We start from the raw sequence: 18,509 nt of genomic DNA, 5'->3' as shown, positions 1-18,509 counted from the left end.
TGATTCATGTTTCATGATCTTGATTGGATGAGGCTGGTATGTTATGTTGGAAATAATAAAGCCAATAAACAAAAGTTTAAAAATACAAATGTATTGAACTTGAATGTCTTAGCTCAGAACAGGCCCGTAGCGTCAACAGAGAAAAATAGCAGTAAAACTTCCTGTGTTAGTTTATTAGTTGTAAATGTTTGACAGTAGGGCACATCCTTCTATAGTCTCAGCCTTATGTTCCCACAAGGAACAAAGAGGATTACGAAAATAAGTTATCCTAAGAAAATCATTGAGCCGGGGAAACTCCCCAATGTCAGGCAAAAAGAAGCAGCTTGGACTCCTCATGCATATAAGGAAACATGAGGTCAGTCCGCTGCCCTCCTCAGGTTGGCAGAGGAAGTGTAGCGCCCAGGATTACATTAGATAATTAGCTGGGTCAAAATCGTGGGATACAAATTTAAGAACCTTACAGTGAGTTAACTGTACACTAATAAACATTAGTTTTTAGCATGGCAGTCCATTCATGAACCATATATTTCAACAAACTAAGACACAGTAGTCTTTTGGAGGACATTTTATTATGAAAGAGACAATTAATTAACATTAAACATCATACGTTATTTAACTTATTTTAGGACACTGCTATGCGTGTGTTCAGATGAATGTACACAGTCTCTCCAGAGCAGATGGGTTTCTGTTGCTCAGGAAGACGAGTTCCTTCTTTCCTTCTTCCGTTAGACCTGGAAAAACAAAAACACACAAAACGTTTCGGCGTGACTAAAACTATGACGTGGAATATTCCCCCGTTGGCCATAAGAGATTGTCCTACTTTTTTTTTTTTAAACCTTTAACCCATTTTGACCTGAGATCAGATTCTAAAAATGTCTTCTACATCCTGATAGTTTTCTGAAAAAGCTATGTTTCTATGTCAGCGGTTCCTCAAATTTTCAAAAATAGTTAAAGCATAACATAATGCAAACCCCAAAAGGGGTTCCCGCCCAAAATGGGTTAAGCACAATCTTAAAAAATGGTTACTTGATAACCAATCTTGCTTCGCATTTATAATCAATCCTGCAATTTATCTGACATTAATAATACCCTATTGGCCTGAATATAAGACATATTATTTTTTTTCCAATGGAAATAGGCTATTCTAAAAAACAGGGTCGTATTATAATCGGGGTCTAGACTATTTGACATTCAATGTTCTTTTCCCACAAATGAGTCTTGAAAAATGGGGTGTCGTCTTCTAATCAGAGTCACCTTATATTCAGCACAATACGGTAAATACTGCATTTTACCTATAACTTATACCCTTTGTACCTGTGTTTTTAGGGGCACCAGTCAACGTGACGTTATGTGGCAGCCAAGTCTATGGACTTTTGTCTTATTCATGCCCCCCCAAAAAAGATTAACCCATTTCGACCTGAGAAAAGATTCAAATAATGTCTTCTAAATCCTGACAGTTTTCTGAAAACCCTATGTTTCTATGTCAGTGGTTCTATGTTGTTTCAGGGACCCCACCAGGAGAGTTAAAAATATTCACTGTGAAATAATATATATTCAAAGATTTGCACCACATTTCCACGATTTTTCAAAAATAGCAGACCTACAAGTTCATAGTGCGGCACTCGGTGCCGCGCTATGAGCTTGTAGATCTGCTATTTTTCAACAGAAAAAGCATAACATAATGCTTAAAACACCAAAAGGGGTTCCCGCCCAGAATGGGTTAAGCATGCCCCAATCTTACTGTGAGGTGCTCCACATAGTACAGGTAACATCTTACTGTGAGGGTGCTGTAGCCAGCAGCGCTCCACATAGTACAGGTAACATCTTACTGTGAGGGTGCTGTAGCCAGCAGCGCTCCACATAGTACAGGTAACATCTTACTGTGAGGGTGCTGTAGCCAGCAGCGCTCCACATAGTACAGGTAACATCTTACTGTGAGGGTGCTGTAGCCAGCAGCGCTCCACATAGTACAGGTAACATCTTACTGTGAGGGTGCTGTAGCCAGCAGCGCTCCACATAGTACAGGTAACATCTTACTGTGAGGGTGCTGTAGCCAGCAGCGCTCCACATAGTACAGGTAACATCTTACTGTGAGGGTGCTGTAGCCAGCAGCGCTCCACATAGTACAGGTAACATCTTACTGTGAGGGTGCTGTAGCCAGCAGCGCTCCACATAGTACAGGTAACATCTTACTGTGAGGGTGCTGTAGCCAGCAGCGCTCCACATAGTACAGGTAACATCTTACTGTGAGGGTGCTGTAGCCAGCAGCGCTCCACATAGTACAGGTAACATCTTACTGTGAGGGTGCTGTAGCCAGCAGCGCTCCACATAGTACAGGTAACATCTTACTGTGAGGGTGCTGTAGCCAGCAGCGCTCCACATAGTACAGGTAACAGCTCTCAAACTCCTTCTCACTGTAGTTGGAAACCGACACCGGGATGAAGGGATCCATTCTGTCGAAGCCCTCCTGAGAGAGAGAGAGAGAGAGAGAGAGAGAGAGAGACACACGCACATACACAATGATTCGATTGGCTGAGCACGGAATGTGATGATGTACGGTGTGATTTTTTTTGTCATCATTTTATTCGACGAAACGAACACTGTGATGGTGTCGACCCTATACTGACCTCTCCCAGCAGCTCCTGGGGCAGGTAGGCCGTGTTGGGCTTGTAGAGAGAGCCCGTCTGAGAGAGAGAAGCCAGGACGGCCCCCCCGCACTGAAAGAGACAGGAACAAATACCTTACGTTGTTATTAGGAAAAAGAAAGAAGTGATATTATTTTGTACACATCCTGTACTATTAGCAGTATAGTAGCCTTGTGAATGAACTTTACCCAGTCATTGTTCATCAGTTTCCTGAGGTTGTGAACCAGAGTCAGCTCGTCTGGAGACACCTGAGATGGGGGGCGGGGGGGGCCGGGGGGGGGTGGGGGGGGGGGGGGAGGAGAGAGAGAGAGAGAGAGGACCCCCAGTTTAATATTGTTGCAGTCAGGCAGAAACCTCCTATCTCCATATTCTAAATGGTTGTGGTTCACACTAAAGCATCCAAAATAGCAGAGCTACAAGCACGAAACGTGGCACAAAGCGATGCCTTTTGAGCTCATTTCAAATCCTCAGTTTTCATTTTACTCCGAGAGTGTACAATTGGAAATGTGTTCGCATACATTCGTTTTTAAACCTTCAATCATTTCGCTGATTCCCTGGAACCTCAAGGACCCCCTTGTCGGTCCCCAGGTCACCACGTCGAGAACTAATTAAGACTATATCCGCGTGGAAATGTTACTTTCGAATAATGATGGCCCACATTTTGTGAATAAGGCGCCCTTATATTATGTGTAAATGTATTCATTATACTTCACGTATAATTAACTTTGGTTTGGGGCAACACAAATGTGTATAATATGGTTCTTCCTAATTTTATTATTATTATCACCATTCAGTATTTAATTCCGACGTCATTTTGTAGTGCTACGTTACGTCCGGGTCCAAGTGGCACCAGCTCCCGTCCGCATCTCATTGTAAATAGAATATCTAAATGCGTGAATCTTTTTACAATGACGTTATTTTTCAGAAAGGAAGCCATTGAGGGTTAAAATGGGTCTTAATGCTTCCAACTCGAGTAGAATTATTAATGTTTTGTACAAGTGTCCATGACAAAGAAAATACATGATGTGGAGACAATAAAGACTATTATTATCATTATTATTGAAGGTGGTAACAGTCCATTTGCTCAGTACAATATTTCGGGGGCATATTTAGAATGTTTGCAGGCTTGAGTATGTTGAATCTAGTTTGCAATTAATGAGGATTTAGTTGACACAATGAAATAAAATGGCGATAGTATTCCGTGTGGGGCAGACGGCCTGTCACAGCCAGATTTGGGAGAGCAGCAGCTTTGTTGTTGTGAGGAAAGCGGTAAAATGAGACTTTCGTGGTTGTTTTCGTCTCAGATTTAGTCAGACGGAGTGTCACAGTATAACTCTATGGGGACACAAAAGAGACACAAAAGTAGGACCCAGAAGTATCTCTGGAGGGGGCGCTCACGTCACGGCTAAAATACTGAATGGCCTTCAAGATATAGAGGGGTGAGGAGAGAATTAATGGAACTGTGGAGAGGTGTGCGTGTGCGTGTGTGTGTGTGTGTGTGTGTGTGTGTGCGTGCGTGCGTGTGTGTGTGTGTGTGTGTTTACGTGTGTGTGCGTGTGTGTGTGTGTGTGTGTGTGCGTGTGCGTGTGTGCGTGTGTGTGCGTGTGTGTGTGTGCGTGCGCGTCTCTCTCACAGCGCTCTTGTCCTCCTTCTTGATGCTGGTCTGACCCCAGAGGGCGTTGACCCCGTCCACGGCAACGGCCAATCGGAAGCCTGCGTCCGGCTGTCCGCTCTGCAGCCTGAGTTCCTTCATCAGAGCCCCCACGACGTCACTACTGCTCTTCACTCGAGAAATACCCTGAAAAAACATCACATATAATATCACATTTCAGTGATGTAAATAGGTTTTCAATGTAATGAGTCCCGGTATGCAGGGATGGTCTTTTAGATGAGTCCCAGGGACATTTTATGAGTCCCACTTCAACCACGCTAGGAGTCATATTTTGCCATTTTTACAAATTGCAGTATTTAACTCCCATTTCATTTTATACGGTTATATTCATGTAGAAAAGAGAAGAAATGATTATTATAACTGAAGCTAGCAAAATAAACTAGAATAAAAAACAGTAAGGTAGTACAGTAGTGCATCCTGTGGATCCTTGTGTCCCTTAACTATAAACTGCGTTTTGGGATGCAAAATGCACCCTATTTTAATCTCTGCCATTTAGACCCGAGGACGCATCTGTGTCATAGCTTTTAACCGCTTTTAGCTATTACTAGACCTGTACGTGCCCGTCGGCCACCGGCCTACTTGAGAACGATGCAACTTGGGAACCTAATACCCGTTGTCAACTTGTCATAGCACCTGTTTTAACTGTTTGTCTGTGTCCCACATAGATATCTCTGTATCTGCCTGTGTCTGAAGAGGGCAAACTGACTGACTGTGAAAAGTGGACTGGTTAAGTAATCAATTGTCAGGTGCCGTGGCAATCAATTGGCTGAGGCAGATGCTGGAAATTGCACAGGTGAGGGGATTTAGGCTGATTAGGCCCACTGGCAGAGCCCGATCAGAGCCTTTTGTGGTGGTTCTGGACAACCGTGGCTCTGACCGACTCAAGGCCGGGCACTGCACTCCCTGTGGGGGAGTGGAAAGCATTTGTCGAATTTGAAGTCGGTGGGGCAAACGGTTCTCGAGTTACGTGCATTACAACCGTACACACACACACACACACACACACACACACACACACACACACACGCACACAGTGTTCACCCGCGGCTTTGTGTGACTACTGGGTTGGGCTTGCTGGATGCACAGTCCAACCATAGAGTAATAAAAGGATAGAGACCGAACCGGAGCGTTAGCCTCCCCCCCCCCCCCCCCGCTATTAATTTCAATTGAAGTTGCTCAGTGGCGTTTTGAAGCACCCGGAAGACCAATTATAACTCAATGTTATAGCATCGAGCCAGTGGAAGTTTAGCCTAGCCTAGCCCCGGACCTCAAATTTGAGGTACGCACGTGACGTCATGAACGTCCGTCCACCTCCATGAAAGTGCTGCAATTCCACATTTCGCCAGTAGGTAGTGGCAGCTTCAACGTTGGATAGCCTTACCGGGGGCTTGGGTCCAACCCCTTGTATTTCTGACAGATATATAGCTGAGGGCTGAAAACTGGACTCACCTGGTCCACCAGCTCCCCCAGTGGTCGGCCCTCGTCAGTGACCTCCCTCTTGGTCCACGTGTAGCGATGTGTCGTCTTCAGCTGAGGAAGAGCATCGGTGCAGAGAGAAACACACGCGTTTGTATTACTATACTTGTGAGGACGTCAATATTTTAGGACAGCAATTTTATAAATGCCTTTTATTTCCTTTTACCTTTTGTCTTTTCTTAACCCTAAAGCCTGAGTTCTACATACTTAGTTGCGAGTCAGTACTCAGTAGTGTTGCACATGGAAAATAGCCTAAAAGCTGATGCTAAATAACAGCAGTGTGGAGCTCCATGTATTACTTTATCTCTTACAAAAAAAAAGAAAACACTTGTGTGAAGTGGAGGGCATCCACTACGTCATAGTAAAAAGTCCATAGACTCAGCCACATGACGCCACGGGGGGGCACGCACACATGCGTTGGAAAGGCCCTTAGATAGCACTTCATGTAGACTTAGATAGTATTTCAAACAGACTTATAGATTGTTACGTAGACAGCACTAGAATTGCATTTTATGTAGTCATAGCACTTTATAGTACACATGTATAATATATAATATAGTATAGTATGTATAGTTTACATAGATACTCCACTGTTACGCTCTTAGTTTACGCATGATTCATGATAACTACTTTTTATATGTGTTTTTTATATGCTTTAGTTATTGCTTAATGTAAGTCGCTCTGGATTAAGAGCGTCTGCTAAATGCCTAAATTGTAATTGTTAAAGGCTAGCGTCCCTCAAAAAAAGAAATCTTCAAGGTGCCATGTTTACCTTGGCCAGGAAGTGTTCGTTGGTGGTCTTGAAGTTCCGTAGCCAGGTGGAGGCCTCCATGGGCTGGTCAAAGCGTGACGAGTTGAAGGACGACGCCAGCAGCTCCTTGCAGTTCTTCACCCACCGGTGAGCTGCACAGACACAAGATGGACTCATGAGCTGCCACCTCCCTTCTTCGTTACTTAACCCATTTTGGGCGGGAACCCCTTTTGGTGTTTTAAACATTATGTTATAATTTAGCTATTGAAAAATAGCAGATCTACAAGCTCATACAAGCTCAGCTACGAGCTTGTAGGTCTGCTATTTTTGAAAAATCGTTAAAATGTGGCGCAAATCATTGAATATATATTTCAGAGCGAACATTTTTAACTAAAACATTTGCTTCAGGGGGTCCTGGGGGTCCTTGACATGAAAAAGGTTGAGCACCACTGACATAGAAACATGGGTTTTTCAGAAAAATGTTAGGATTTAGAAGCCTTTTTTTTTAATCGACCTCAGTCCAAAATGTTTTAACAGGGCTTCATATTGAATTTGTTAGGGCCGATTCATACTCCTATTTTACCACTGTAGTGCCGAAATGATTTCGGCTCGTCAGAAATTTTCAGTAGCACCGAAGAGCCGACTTTAGGGCCCCCCCCCCCGAATCTCAAATGACGTCACATTGTAGGCTCTTCTACAGAGCCGAACCAACTTTTATACTGCTCTAAAATAAGAGTATGAATCGCGCCTTACTTTGTTTCCGATTTTAGACTACTGTTGATTATTGATTTGAACCGGGTGGTGAAATGAATGTTTCTATTTTCTATATAGTGCATTATGAATATAAGTAAGTTATCGTGACCTACTTAGGGCAAGTCATTAGGCAAAACTTGCCTAACTCAAAATGGTTCAAAAGTATAAAGGTGTGCGTGCGTGCGTGCGTGCGTGCGTGCGTGCGTGCACATACCATCAGGTATGTGTAGTACCAGCCATCCTTGTGAGGAACAGTAGTGGACAGTGTGACAAAGAGCCATGGTCTTTCCAGAGCCCTTCAGTCCATCTGATACAAACAACTGGGGTCAAGGGTCACACTCTATAAACAGGGAGAGCAGGAAGGAAAGGCTCGACGAGGTGTGAAAATATCTGATTCAACCATTGATTCAAAAAAGTATTTTTTTAGAAATTCAAAAAAAGCCAAAATATTGGTAATGGTGGCGAAATATAACAGCCAAAAGAAAATTGTTTTTCATGTTGCTTAATGAGGTTTACTTTGGCTCAATGTTGCTTAACGTGGTTTAATTCAACTTCATTTGGCTCAATGTTTCTTAATTTGGCTTAATGTTTCTTAATCTGGCTTAATGTGGCTTATGTTATTTATTTGACAGGGACATCACACTGCTCATTAACTGGCAAAACAAAAGTAAAAAGAATCACTCAGGTTACGTAACAAGTCAGAAACAATACGTGTGAGAACAGTTGATTTGATTTCAACCGTCCCCTGTAATTTAACCATGTGTACCGTGGCTAAATGACCTAAACATGACCTAAAACTCTGAATTCACCCATTTTGACCTGAGATCAGATTCTAAAAACGTCTTCTACATCCTGACAGTTTTCTGAAAAAGCTGTTTCTATGTCAGTCGTCCGTCGATTTTTCAAAAATAGCAGACCTACAAGCTCGTAGCGCGCCACTCGGTGGCGCGCTATGAGCTTGTAGATCTGCTATTTTTCAATAGCTAAAGCATAACATAATGCTAACACCAAAAGCGGTTCCCGCCCAAAATGGGTTAAAATGTGGGGGACATCTTATGTTATGTCCTCACTCATAACACAAACAAGAAAATACAAAACTGCCTAGAAGTACTTATAAGTTATAAAAAGGCATGCGTTGTCTTAGTGCTAAGGACTCACAATGGAAACAAACTATTTTTGGACACCAACATTGAACAACAAAGTATAATACAGGGTGAAATGGTTAATCAGACATTTTATTACTTTGTGTCCATTTGTCAACACACAGTATAGACTAAGAGCGTCGCAGTCCCGCCCCCTGTCATGACGACGCCAGGCCCAGGAAATGAATCCCAATGCATTTTTCCCATAGACATTTCAAAAAGTATTTATTTAAAGACGGTTACGCCGCGGCCAAAGCCAACTCGAGCCGTGACAAATCATGACAATAAACACAATATTTTGGAACAAACAAATAATTACAAAGAAGAAAAACAACAAAAAAAGTGTTGTAACCTGCCGTTTTTTTCTTCCTTCTAATTCTTTGTTCGGCCCAAAAAATTGTGTTTGTTGTCATGATTTGTCACTACAAGAGTTGGCTTTGTACGACACTTAAAAGGTCTTTAAATAAATACTTTTTGAAATGTCTATGAGGAAAATGAACGGAGAATCATTTCCTGGGCCCTGGTAGGGGGCGGGACTGCGACGCTCTATACTGCAGGGCAGGGCTGGACTGGCCACAGGGCATACCGGGCATTTTCCCGGTGGGCCGCGACCGTAGGGGGCCGCCATTATTCAACTGTAGGCTGGGGGCCACATGTGGTCCAGGCGCTGTCCAGGTGCTGTTTATACCATCCCTCTACACTGGGGGCGCTGTTTATACCATCCCTCTACACTGGGGGTGCTGTTTATACCATCCCTCCCCACTGGGGACGCTGTTTATACCAGTCAGTCTGTCATACCATCCCTCCCCACTGGGGACGCTGTTTATACCAGTCAGTCTGTCATACCATCCCTCCCCACTGGGGACGCTGTTTATACCAGTCTCTCTGTCATACCATCCCTCCCCACTGGGGGGCACCGTTTATACCAGTCAGTCTGTCATACCATCCCTCCCCACATGTGGTCCAGGCGCTGTCCAGGTGCTGTTTATACCATCCCTCTACACTGGGGGCGCTGTTTATACCATCCCTCTACACTGGGGGTGCTGTTTATACCATCCCTCCCCACTGGGGACGCTGTTTATACCAGTCAGTCTGTCATACCATCCCTCCCCACTGGGGACGCTGTTTATACCAGTCAGTCTGTCATACCATCCCTCCCCACTGGGGACGCTGTTTATACCAGTCTCTCTGTCATACCATCCCTCCCCACTGGGGGGCACCGTTTATACCAGTCAGTCTGTCATACCATCCCTCCCCACTGGGGGCACTGTTTATACCAGTCAGTCTGTCATACCATCCCTCCCCACTGGGGGTGCTGTTTATACCAGTCTCTCTGTCATACCATCCCTCCCCACTGGGGGCGCTGTTTATACCAGTCTCTCTGTCATACCATCCCTCCCCACTGGGGGTGCTGTTTATACCAGTCAGTCTGTCATACCATCCCTCCCCACTGGGGGCGCTGTTCATACCATCCCTCTACACTAGGGGTGCCGTTTATACCATCCCTCCCCACTGGGGACGCTGTTTATACCAGTCTCTCCGTCATACCATCCCTCCCCACTGGGGGGCACCGTTTATACCAGTCAGTCAGTCTGTCATACCATCCCTCCCCACTGGGGGCACTGTTTATACCAGTCAGTCTGTCATACCATCCCTCCCCACTGGGGGTGCTGTTTATACCAGTCTCTCTGTCATACCATCCCTCCCCACTGGGGGCGCTGTTTATACCAGTCTCTCTGTCATACCATCCCTCCCCACTGGGGGCGCTGTTTATACCAGTCAGTCTGTCATACCATCCCTCCCCACTGGGGGCGCTGTTCATACCATCCCTCTACACTCGGGGTGCTGTTTATACCATCCCTCCCCACTGGGGACGCTGTTTATACCAGTCTCTCTGTCATACCATCCCTCCCCACTGGGGGCGCTGTTTATACCAGTCTCTCTGTCATACCATCCCTCCCCACTGGGGGCGCTGTTTGTTTAGCGCCCCCCCTGACCCCCCCCCCCCCCCCCCCCCCCGGCGGTGCAGTGCAGGGGGGGGGGCACATAATATTATGTTGCTTAGGGCCACTAAACGCCTAGAACCGGCACTGTTTGTATCATTTATGTTGTTCTGTAAAAGTGGTGGTATTAGGGCTTGTTTGTGTGTGTGTGCCTCGACGGAGTGGGTGGTAGAGTTTCTGCTATCTGCGCGCTGGTTGTGGTGGGCCGGTCTGGGCCAAATTCACGCGAAAATGCCCGGGCCGAATTTTTGTCCCAGTCCAGCCCTGCTGCAGGGGTGCCCAAAAGGTAGATCGTGATCTACCAGTAGATCAAAATGACATGGCCCTAAAAATATACAATAAAAAAAAAGTGGAAAAAAGGCATCTGCCACTTGAATTAAGACAACTTCATTGATTGACATGAAATAGGGCCTGTCAGCTTATATGGCAACGCCAGCACCGCTGTTCCAAAGCCCCATTCAGGTACATTTTGGAAATGCATTCAAAGGATACACAGCAGGTATCTGTGGGCAGGTTTGCTGTAGTCGACTCTCTTCAGGTAGGAGATGATCTCCAGGGCAGGTGGTCTGATCATCACACAGGCTTCATTGAAAGTCTTCACCTGCACACACACACACACACACACACACACACATGTCATGGCTGAATGTCATAGCCCAAACCACACCAAAGGGTCGGGTCAGGACAAAACCTCAGGGGGATTCACACTATGGTCCCGGATGTGCACTGGGGACCACTTGGCAGATGTTTTGGTAGTGTGAATGCTGCCCGGGAGCGGATCACCCAACCGTTCCCGGGACCGCATCGGGACCGATTGAAGTGTACTCGGATTCGGATCGCTGCAATGTGAAAGCATTGAATACAGTTGAATGAAGTGTACTCGGATACGGATCGCTGCAATGTGAAAGCATTGAATACAGTTGAATGAAGTGTACTCGGATACGGATCGCTGCAATGTGAAAGCATTGAATACAGTTGAATGAAGGGTGCGAAAGAATCAAGGCCAATGTGAATCATGGCCAGTGGGGACCAAGCATCTGTATTCGGGAACAGTTCGAATCAAACGGACTAAAGGTGGTTGCACACTGGACGCGTTTTTTCTGAAAAACGCCAGAAAAACGCCGTTAGAAATCTGAAAACGCGTCCAGTGTGCAGGACCTTGAGTGTGAATCCATCCTCAGACAATGAGTTGCGTTGGTATGGTTTACCTCATGAAATGTTTTGTCCCGACCCAACCCTTTGGTGTGGTTTGGGCTTTAGGCTGTGTAAAGTCTACAGTTGGTAAACAATCTTTCTCTCTCTCCGTTGGTATGGTTTACCTCATAAAATGTTTTGTCCCGACCCAACCCTTTGGTGTGGTTTGGGCTTTAGGCTGTGTAAAGTCTACAGTTGGTAAACAATCTTTCTCTCTCTCCGTTGGTATGGTTTACCTCATAAAATGTTTTGTCCCGACCCAACCCTTTGGTGTGGTTTGGGCTTTAGGCTGTGTAAAGTCTACAGTTGGTAAACAATCTTTCTCTCTCTCCGTTGGTATGGTTTACCTCATAAAATGTTTTGTCCCGACCCAACCCTTTGGTGTGGTTTGGGCTTTAGGCTGTGTAAAGTCTGATGTTGGTAAACAATCTTTCTCTCTCTCTCTCTCTCTCTCACCTGCTGTTGGTAGCGCGGTGGGAGGCCGTGGGGGAACAGGGTCTTGAGGTGTGCGGGGGACAACGTGTAGTATTGTCCTGCATGGTGCTCTGAGTGACACGCCTGAGGAGACCAAGCACACATGTATGGTTGGACAGACATTTTAACTTATTCACGTACTGTAGGACTTCATCTGAAGCTCTGTGTTGCGTATAGGACTGTCATTCAATGGTTCAAGCATGGCTTTGAATGCACGCACGCACGTGTTTGTTTTTTATTTTTATTTTTTTTGAGCAACGGAGCACTTTGGATATCATGTCCAGAGCGATACACATACACTGAGCTACTACTCTTCTCCCTTCTGGCTCCAAAACTGTGGAATGCACTTCCCGTTGCAGTCAGAACTGCAGCATCACTCCCAATCTTCCGCCGTAGTCTGAAAACCCACCATTTCAGACTCTATCATGGCCCATAGCACTTACCCTACCCCCTTAGATAGCACTTCTGTAGACTTAGATAGCATTTGATACAGACTTATAGCATGTTATGTAGACAGCACTATAATTGCATTGTATGTAGTCATAGCATGTCATAGTACATATGTATAGCATAGTATAGTATATACGTATGTATAGTTTATATGTATAGTTCCATTATATACGCTTACGCATGTTTCATGATAAATACGATAAATACTTTTTATATATGTGATGCATTCCCATGCTTTTTTGTTCTTGCTTAATGTAAGTCGCTCTGGATTAAGAGCGTCTGCTAAATGCCTAAATTGTAAATTGTATAAGCAGAGGCTTGAGCAGAGGCTCAATGATTGTGGCATTAACACTGTTTGACCAGAATGGAACAGAGCCTTCATTAGTATCGGTGGTAACACCTGTGAAGGAAGTAGGGAAGTTCTTTCCAAAATGGCGTGTGTGCATAGAGCCCATTGACGGCCCTGGGTAGAATAGACTAATAACAGTAGTGTGGCTCCACTGGACCACAGTCTCTGGAAGCTGCACTACCAACTTACCGGGTCAGACTCCCGGGTTCTGAACACGGACAGAGGTTCCTGTGAGTGCTGAGACGCCACAGCCAGAACCTTCTTCTGCTCACACAGACCGGTGTGGATGAGCCGGACCTGGGCTGCCTGAACAACAGACAAGAACACAACAAAACATCATGGAACTTAGAAACATTTTGTCAATTCAAAAATTAATCAATCAATCAAACAATCGATATTAGATGGTTCTGGGGTGTATTTTAACTCACTGTTGGTCTCAGTCTGAAGAACAGTTTGTGTAACGCCGCCATGGTCTGGAACACAGATCACCAATCAGTTATCATGCATCACGTAATCAATAAAAGCATATCTGATTATCAATAAACAACCAGGCTACAGCGTGTCTTCTGAAGCTCCGCTATGATTTCTATTCTACACTTGCCTTGACAGCATCAGTCACTGACTCAGTGCGAATGAATATAAACTGCAAAAAGGTATGTTGGCGAATGTTTTCTGTCAGACATGATGACACTCACAGCAAGCCTCAGGAGAGCAACATTCCTGAATTGTCACTCAGAACACAACACCAAGTGTCACAGGTCGGCCCCAAGCATTAGATTTCCTGTCCGTTGTATGTATTTACTAGTATAGCAATCTGAAAAGTTTGAAAACCCATCGGCAAATAAAGGAAAAACAGTTTGAATCAGTCTGTCTCGAGAGACTACTACAGTACTGCCCTATCAATCCTTGCCCCTGATGTACCTATAGGTGAACTTGAAGACTCTTCAGTAGACAAGTATGATGATGTGATTTGATTATTAGATTTTCTTTTAAGTTGAATGAAATACACATATGAATGAATCAATATATAAATCATAATTATAGTTCCCATGGGAAGTGGAAAATGCATTTTTCAATACAAATGGATTAATAACTGCAATCAGGGTGTGTGAAGAGCAGACTTCCCCATGAGGTGGGCATGGTATATTGTTTACTTAATTGTATATTGCCAACTGTTAGCCTACCTACAGAATATTATAGCCTACAGCCTATGTATTATACAGTAACCAACACAGGTAATAGCTAGGCAATAAACAATCAGTGCAAACTGGTTAGCCTAAGATTTAGACTCTCGTAGATTAAGAGATGCTACAAACTGGTCATGCTGATATTCCACATCCATTGCTTTAGATTTTGGGCTGCAGGTTAAGACAGACTAGACAGTGTTATGATGACAGTTACAATTCCAAACAGCTATGGATATCGATAGGAGAGGAGGTGACAGGGGTCCCCTTTATGTATCCATTATATTGAAGGTGGCAGCCTCCCGAAAATAGCCCCTGTACTATCACTGTGACTTCGTGAGCTTGTAGATCGGCTATTTTCGGCGAGCGACAGTTGTGTCGTTCGTTGTGCTCACCTTGGCGTGTGTCTGTGGCGCTGTGCTGCTGTGCTGTCAGTGGATGTACGTGTACGGACGGACGGCAGAAAGTCAAACAGTGCAGTGTGGACGAGCGCAGGCAGAGATCATGGGCGTCGCCATCTTGGATCATGTACCGCAAAGCAAGAAGAAGTGACGTAACGTGGTGTTGTTCACTTCCAGGTCTGTCTGTATCTGTGTCCAAGGAGTATGTTGAAGAAGGAGAGGCCACATAATAATAATGATAACAATTATAATTAATTTATAATTAAATTAAATTAATGCATAATTATAATTGTAATTATAATAACAAAACTGTATGGTAGTATGGTGTGTGTGTGTGTGTGTGTGTGTGTGTGTGTGTGTGTGTGTGTGTGTGTGTGTGTGTGTGTGTGTGTGTGTGACTGTGTGTGTGTGTGTGTGTGTGTGTGTGTGTGTGTGTGTGTGTGTGTGTGTGTGTGTGTGTGTGTGCGTGTGTGTGTGCGTGTGCGTGTGCGTGTGTGCGTGTGTGTGTGTGTTCAAAAATGAAATACATGTTTTGATTTTGAACTGAAGTCTTGGTGTGCGACCCACTACCTACCGTTATTTATTTGATATGTCTACTACAATATTAAAGGGACCCTTGGCTCTCAGGGGCCCTTCAGGAAAATGTAATGCTCTGTAATGGGTTTGAGGCCCTGAAAAAAGCTCCTGGGGACCTTCATTGGCCATTGATTTTGTTAAATTTGGGTCAAAAATTTGATAAAAACAAAAAAAACTCGAAAATTCTGCACGCGCACTAGGGGGGGGCCCAAAAAAAATGTACCGGCCCAGGGGCCCTTGTGGGGGTTAATGCGTCCCTGTGTGCATTATATCTCTATAACATAAATTACTATATAGAATTTAAATAAAGCATAACGTTTGATATGCTGATTCTGGAAGAAGTGTGTTGTAGAATATATAAAGGAAAGGAGTTATTCAAAGGCTAGGAATACGGTAGGCCTACAGAGGTATCTGCCAAGGCCAGATACCTTTTAGAAAAAATCACACCCGTGTGAAGTGAGGGGCGCTCTTATTATCGTACATCATCCATCCATTCGTGGTCAATGACATTTAATGTTTGTGTTAGGACAAAATAGCCGATTTGTTCATCCACATATAGGTAATTCTCCCTTCATTGTCAACACTACTTTCTGGCCTTGCCAACGATGTTAAACTCACTCTTCCACTCACTTTGCTACTCGATTTGCCCCTCACTTTATGCATGCGCCATGCACATATCCTCTATACGGTACAGAGGTATCTGGGTTGTAACTTAAGGTCAGATCTATGCCTTATTACGGGTTGAGGAGGTGTGCTTGATCGTGATCCTCTACTGAAGGTCAAAGGTCTTGAAAGTAGAGTCTTGGAGAGACCTGTCTGTCTGTGTGGGTGGTCCTGTCCAGTGTCCAGTGTCCTTAGTCCTGAGTCCTGCGTTGTTGGTTCTGAAGGTCTTGAAGGTAGGTTCTGGGGAGTGGAGATAGAATTCCTGAGTGCGTTTGGTTGGAATCTGCTGTACTTCTTATAGTATTGAGTATTCCGCTGAGCTGATCGGGTCATCTTGGTGATGTCAGAGTGACGTGTCGTGACGTCATCTCTATATCTGGTCTGCTGGAGATTCAGGTGATGAATGTCGAGGTTCGTCAGCTCCATATATGGAGATATACTCTATGTAGAATCGATGATGTCAGTTGGGGGTGCATACTTAGTTTAGACTAGTCATTGGTTAGACATGGGTTAAGGTTAGGTTTAGGTGTGCTGCCCAGTGGGAGGTTAGGTTTAGGGTGAGGGTTTGAGATAGGTTGTAGTTGTAGGACTAATGACTGGTCTAACCCAATGACTAGTCTAAACCAAAAACTGTCTAAACTAAGTAGGTTGTAGTTGTAGGACTAATGACTGGTCTAACCAATGACTAGTCTAAACCAAAGACTGTCTAAACTAAGTACTGCACCCGTCAGTTGTAGTATACCAACTTGCAGGTAACTATGGTAAAACCTGGTAAACAATCAAGATGATGTGAGAGCATAACAGTTATTATACTATAGAATTTAAATAAGGCTTAAAGTTTGATAACATTTCTCAATCACTGAATAGAGGATATGTGCACAATAATATGTTACAATAAACTGACTGGACGATTATATTGTAATTTAAAGCTTGTACATCACATTAGGTCTTACTTGTGTTTTTCCTCTACTCTTCTATATACCACTTTATTACTTATATCTTATAATTACTTATACTACAATCAAGTTTTGACAAAAAAAAATTATCCCACCATTACATTCTGAAGGGTTTGTTTTAGGGCGGCGGTGTCTCAGGGGCAGAGTGGCCGGATGGCAACCGCAAGGTTGCCAGTTCGAACCCGGGCTCCAATTTACAATTTACAATTTAGGCATTTAGCAGACGCTCTTAATCCAGAGCGACTTACATTAGGCAGGAACAAAAGTATGGGAATACATCACATATATATAAAATGCATTTATCAAGAAACATGCGTAAGCTAAGAACGTAACTAGAACATATCTATATAATGACACTATACATATTAACTATACATATATACTATACTATGCTATACATATGTAGGCTACTATGATGTGCTATGACTATATACAATGCAATTATTGTGCTGTCTACATGACATGCTATAAGTCTGTTTCAAATGCTATCTAAGTCTAAAAAGTGCTATCTAAGGGGGTAGGATAAGTGCTATGGGCCATGATGGAGTCTGAAAAGGTGGGTCTTCAGACTACGGCGGAAGATTGGGAGTGATGCCGCAGTTCTGACTGCAACGGGGAGTGCATTCCACAGTTTTGGGGCCAGAAGGGAGAAGAGTTTGGGACGTGTGGAGCGTTTTTAGTGAGGGTACTTCCAGCTTCCCTGTGTTGGCTGATCTGAGTGCGCGGGAGGGTTTGTAGGGTTCAATCATGCTCCCCCAGAGTTAGTGTCGAAGTGTCCTTGAGCAAGTACTCTGAACTCCTGATTGCTCCTGATGTGCAGGTTGGTGCCTTCCATGGTTTCCGCCGCCATCGCCGGTGTGTGAATGTGTGTGTGATTGGGTGAAGAATGTAATGCACAATCTACAGTTGGGTGCCACCGATATTGTCCCTTATTATTTGACCCATTTAGGCCTGACCTCAAAATTTTTAAAAATCCTTCTAAATCCTCCAGTTTTCTGAAATAAATATTTTCACGATTTTTCAAAAATAGCAGACCTACAAGCTCGTAGCGCGCCACTCGGTGGCGCGCTACGAGCTTGTAGATCTGCTATTTTTCAATAGCTAAATTATAACAATGTTTAAAACACCAAAAGGGGTTCCCGCCCAAAATGGGTTAACTGTCCTTTTGCGCAGATCACGCAAACCTCAGCAAAAAGAAAAGGACAATATCGATGGCCTCCAACTGTATGTAAAGTACCTTGGATAAAGGCGCTATATAAAATGCACCATTTACCATTGATTTAGTCTGTTTCAGTGTCTTTAAACAGAGGCTCATGAAGGTCATAGACATAGACATACACAGCAGTCAGAAACTCATATGACTCCGTACTCCAAACGAACCCCCAAAAAGGAATCAGAATCACATTTGCTCCACTTCAGTCGTCACCATTTTATTTCTTTATGTTTTTTTTGTGGCTTTCGCCTTTATTTTATATTTTTTATGGAGGGACAATCAATCAATCAATCAATCTTTATTTCAGACCCAGGAGGATCCATATCACAAACAATACAATATAACAGTAAATACAAAAATAAAAATAAATAAAAAGGTACATATATGCACATATCCCACACTGTTCAGTTTCTGACATACAGACATGTGCGCCAGTGGACAGACAGTAGGCTGATAGGAAATGGCAGTGAGGGCTGTCGGGATGGGGAGTCCAGCCCGCGGCACACTCCCATGCAGACTGGGTTGCCAGCCAAGGTGCCTGGACCACTGAGCCATGGCCCAGGCCATTTTATTTTATTTTTGAGTGGTGCAACCACTCCCTTACGGA

At 44.1% G+C, this 18,509-nt stretch overlaps 1 protein-coding gene across 1 annotated transcript; it reads right to left on the bottom strand.

Annotated features, from left to right (window-relative positions):
- Window positions 1-550: 550 nt before the first annotated feature.
- Window positions 551-14,656, bottom strand: dap3 (death associated protein 3). Its single transcript, XM_079504212.1, has 13 exons — window positions 14,489-14,656; window positions 13,338-13,382; window positions 13,099-13,215; window positions 12,093-12,194; window positions 10,935-11,043; window positions 7,512-7,604; window positions 6,566-6,696; window positions 5,767-5,847; window positions 4,279-4,443; window positions 2,834-2,893; window positions 2,628-2,717; window positions 2,350-2,467; window positions 551-731 (listed from the first exon to the last, which is right to left on the bottom strand). Exons 2-13 carry the CDS (start codon window positions 13,377-13,379, stop codon window positions 646-648), a joined length of 1,194 nt encoding a protein of 397 aa, XP_079360338.1. The 5' UTR covers window positions 13,380-13,382; window positions 14,489-14,656; the 3' UTR covers window positions 551-645.
- Between the last annotated feature and the right edge of the window lie 3,853 nt (window positions 14,657-18,509).

This window comes from Electrona antarctica (genome assembly GCF_951216825.1).
Source record: "Electrona antarctica genome assembly, chromosome: 6".
Classification (NCBI taxonomy): Eukaryota; Metazoa; Chordata; class Actinopteri; order Myctophiformes; family Myctophidae; genus Electrona; species Electrona antarctica.
This window is presented reverse-complemented; position numbering and strand designations above follow the sequence as displayed.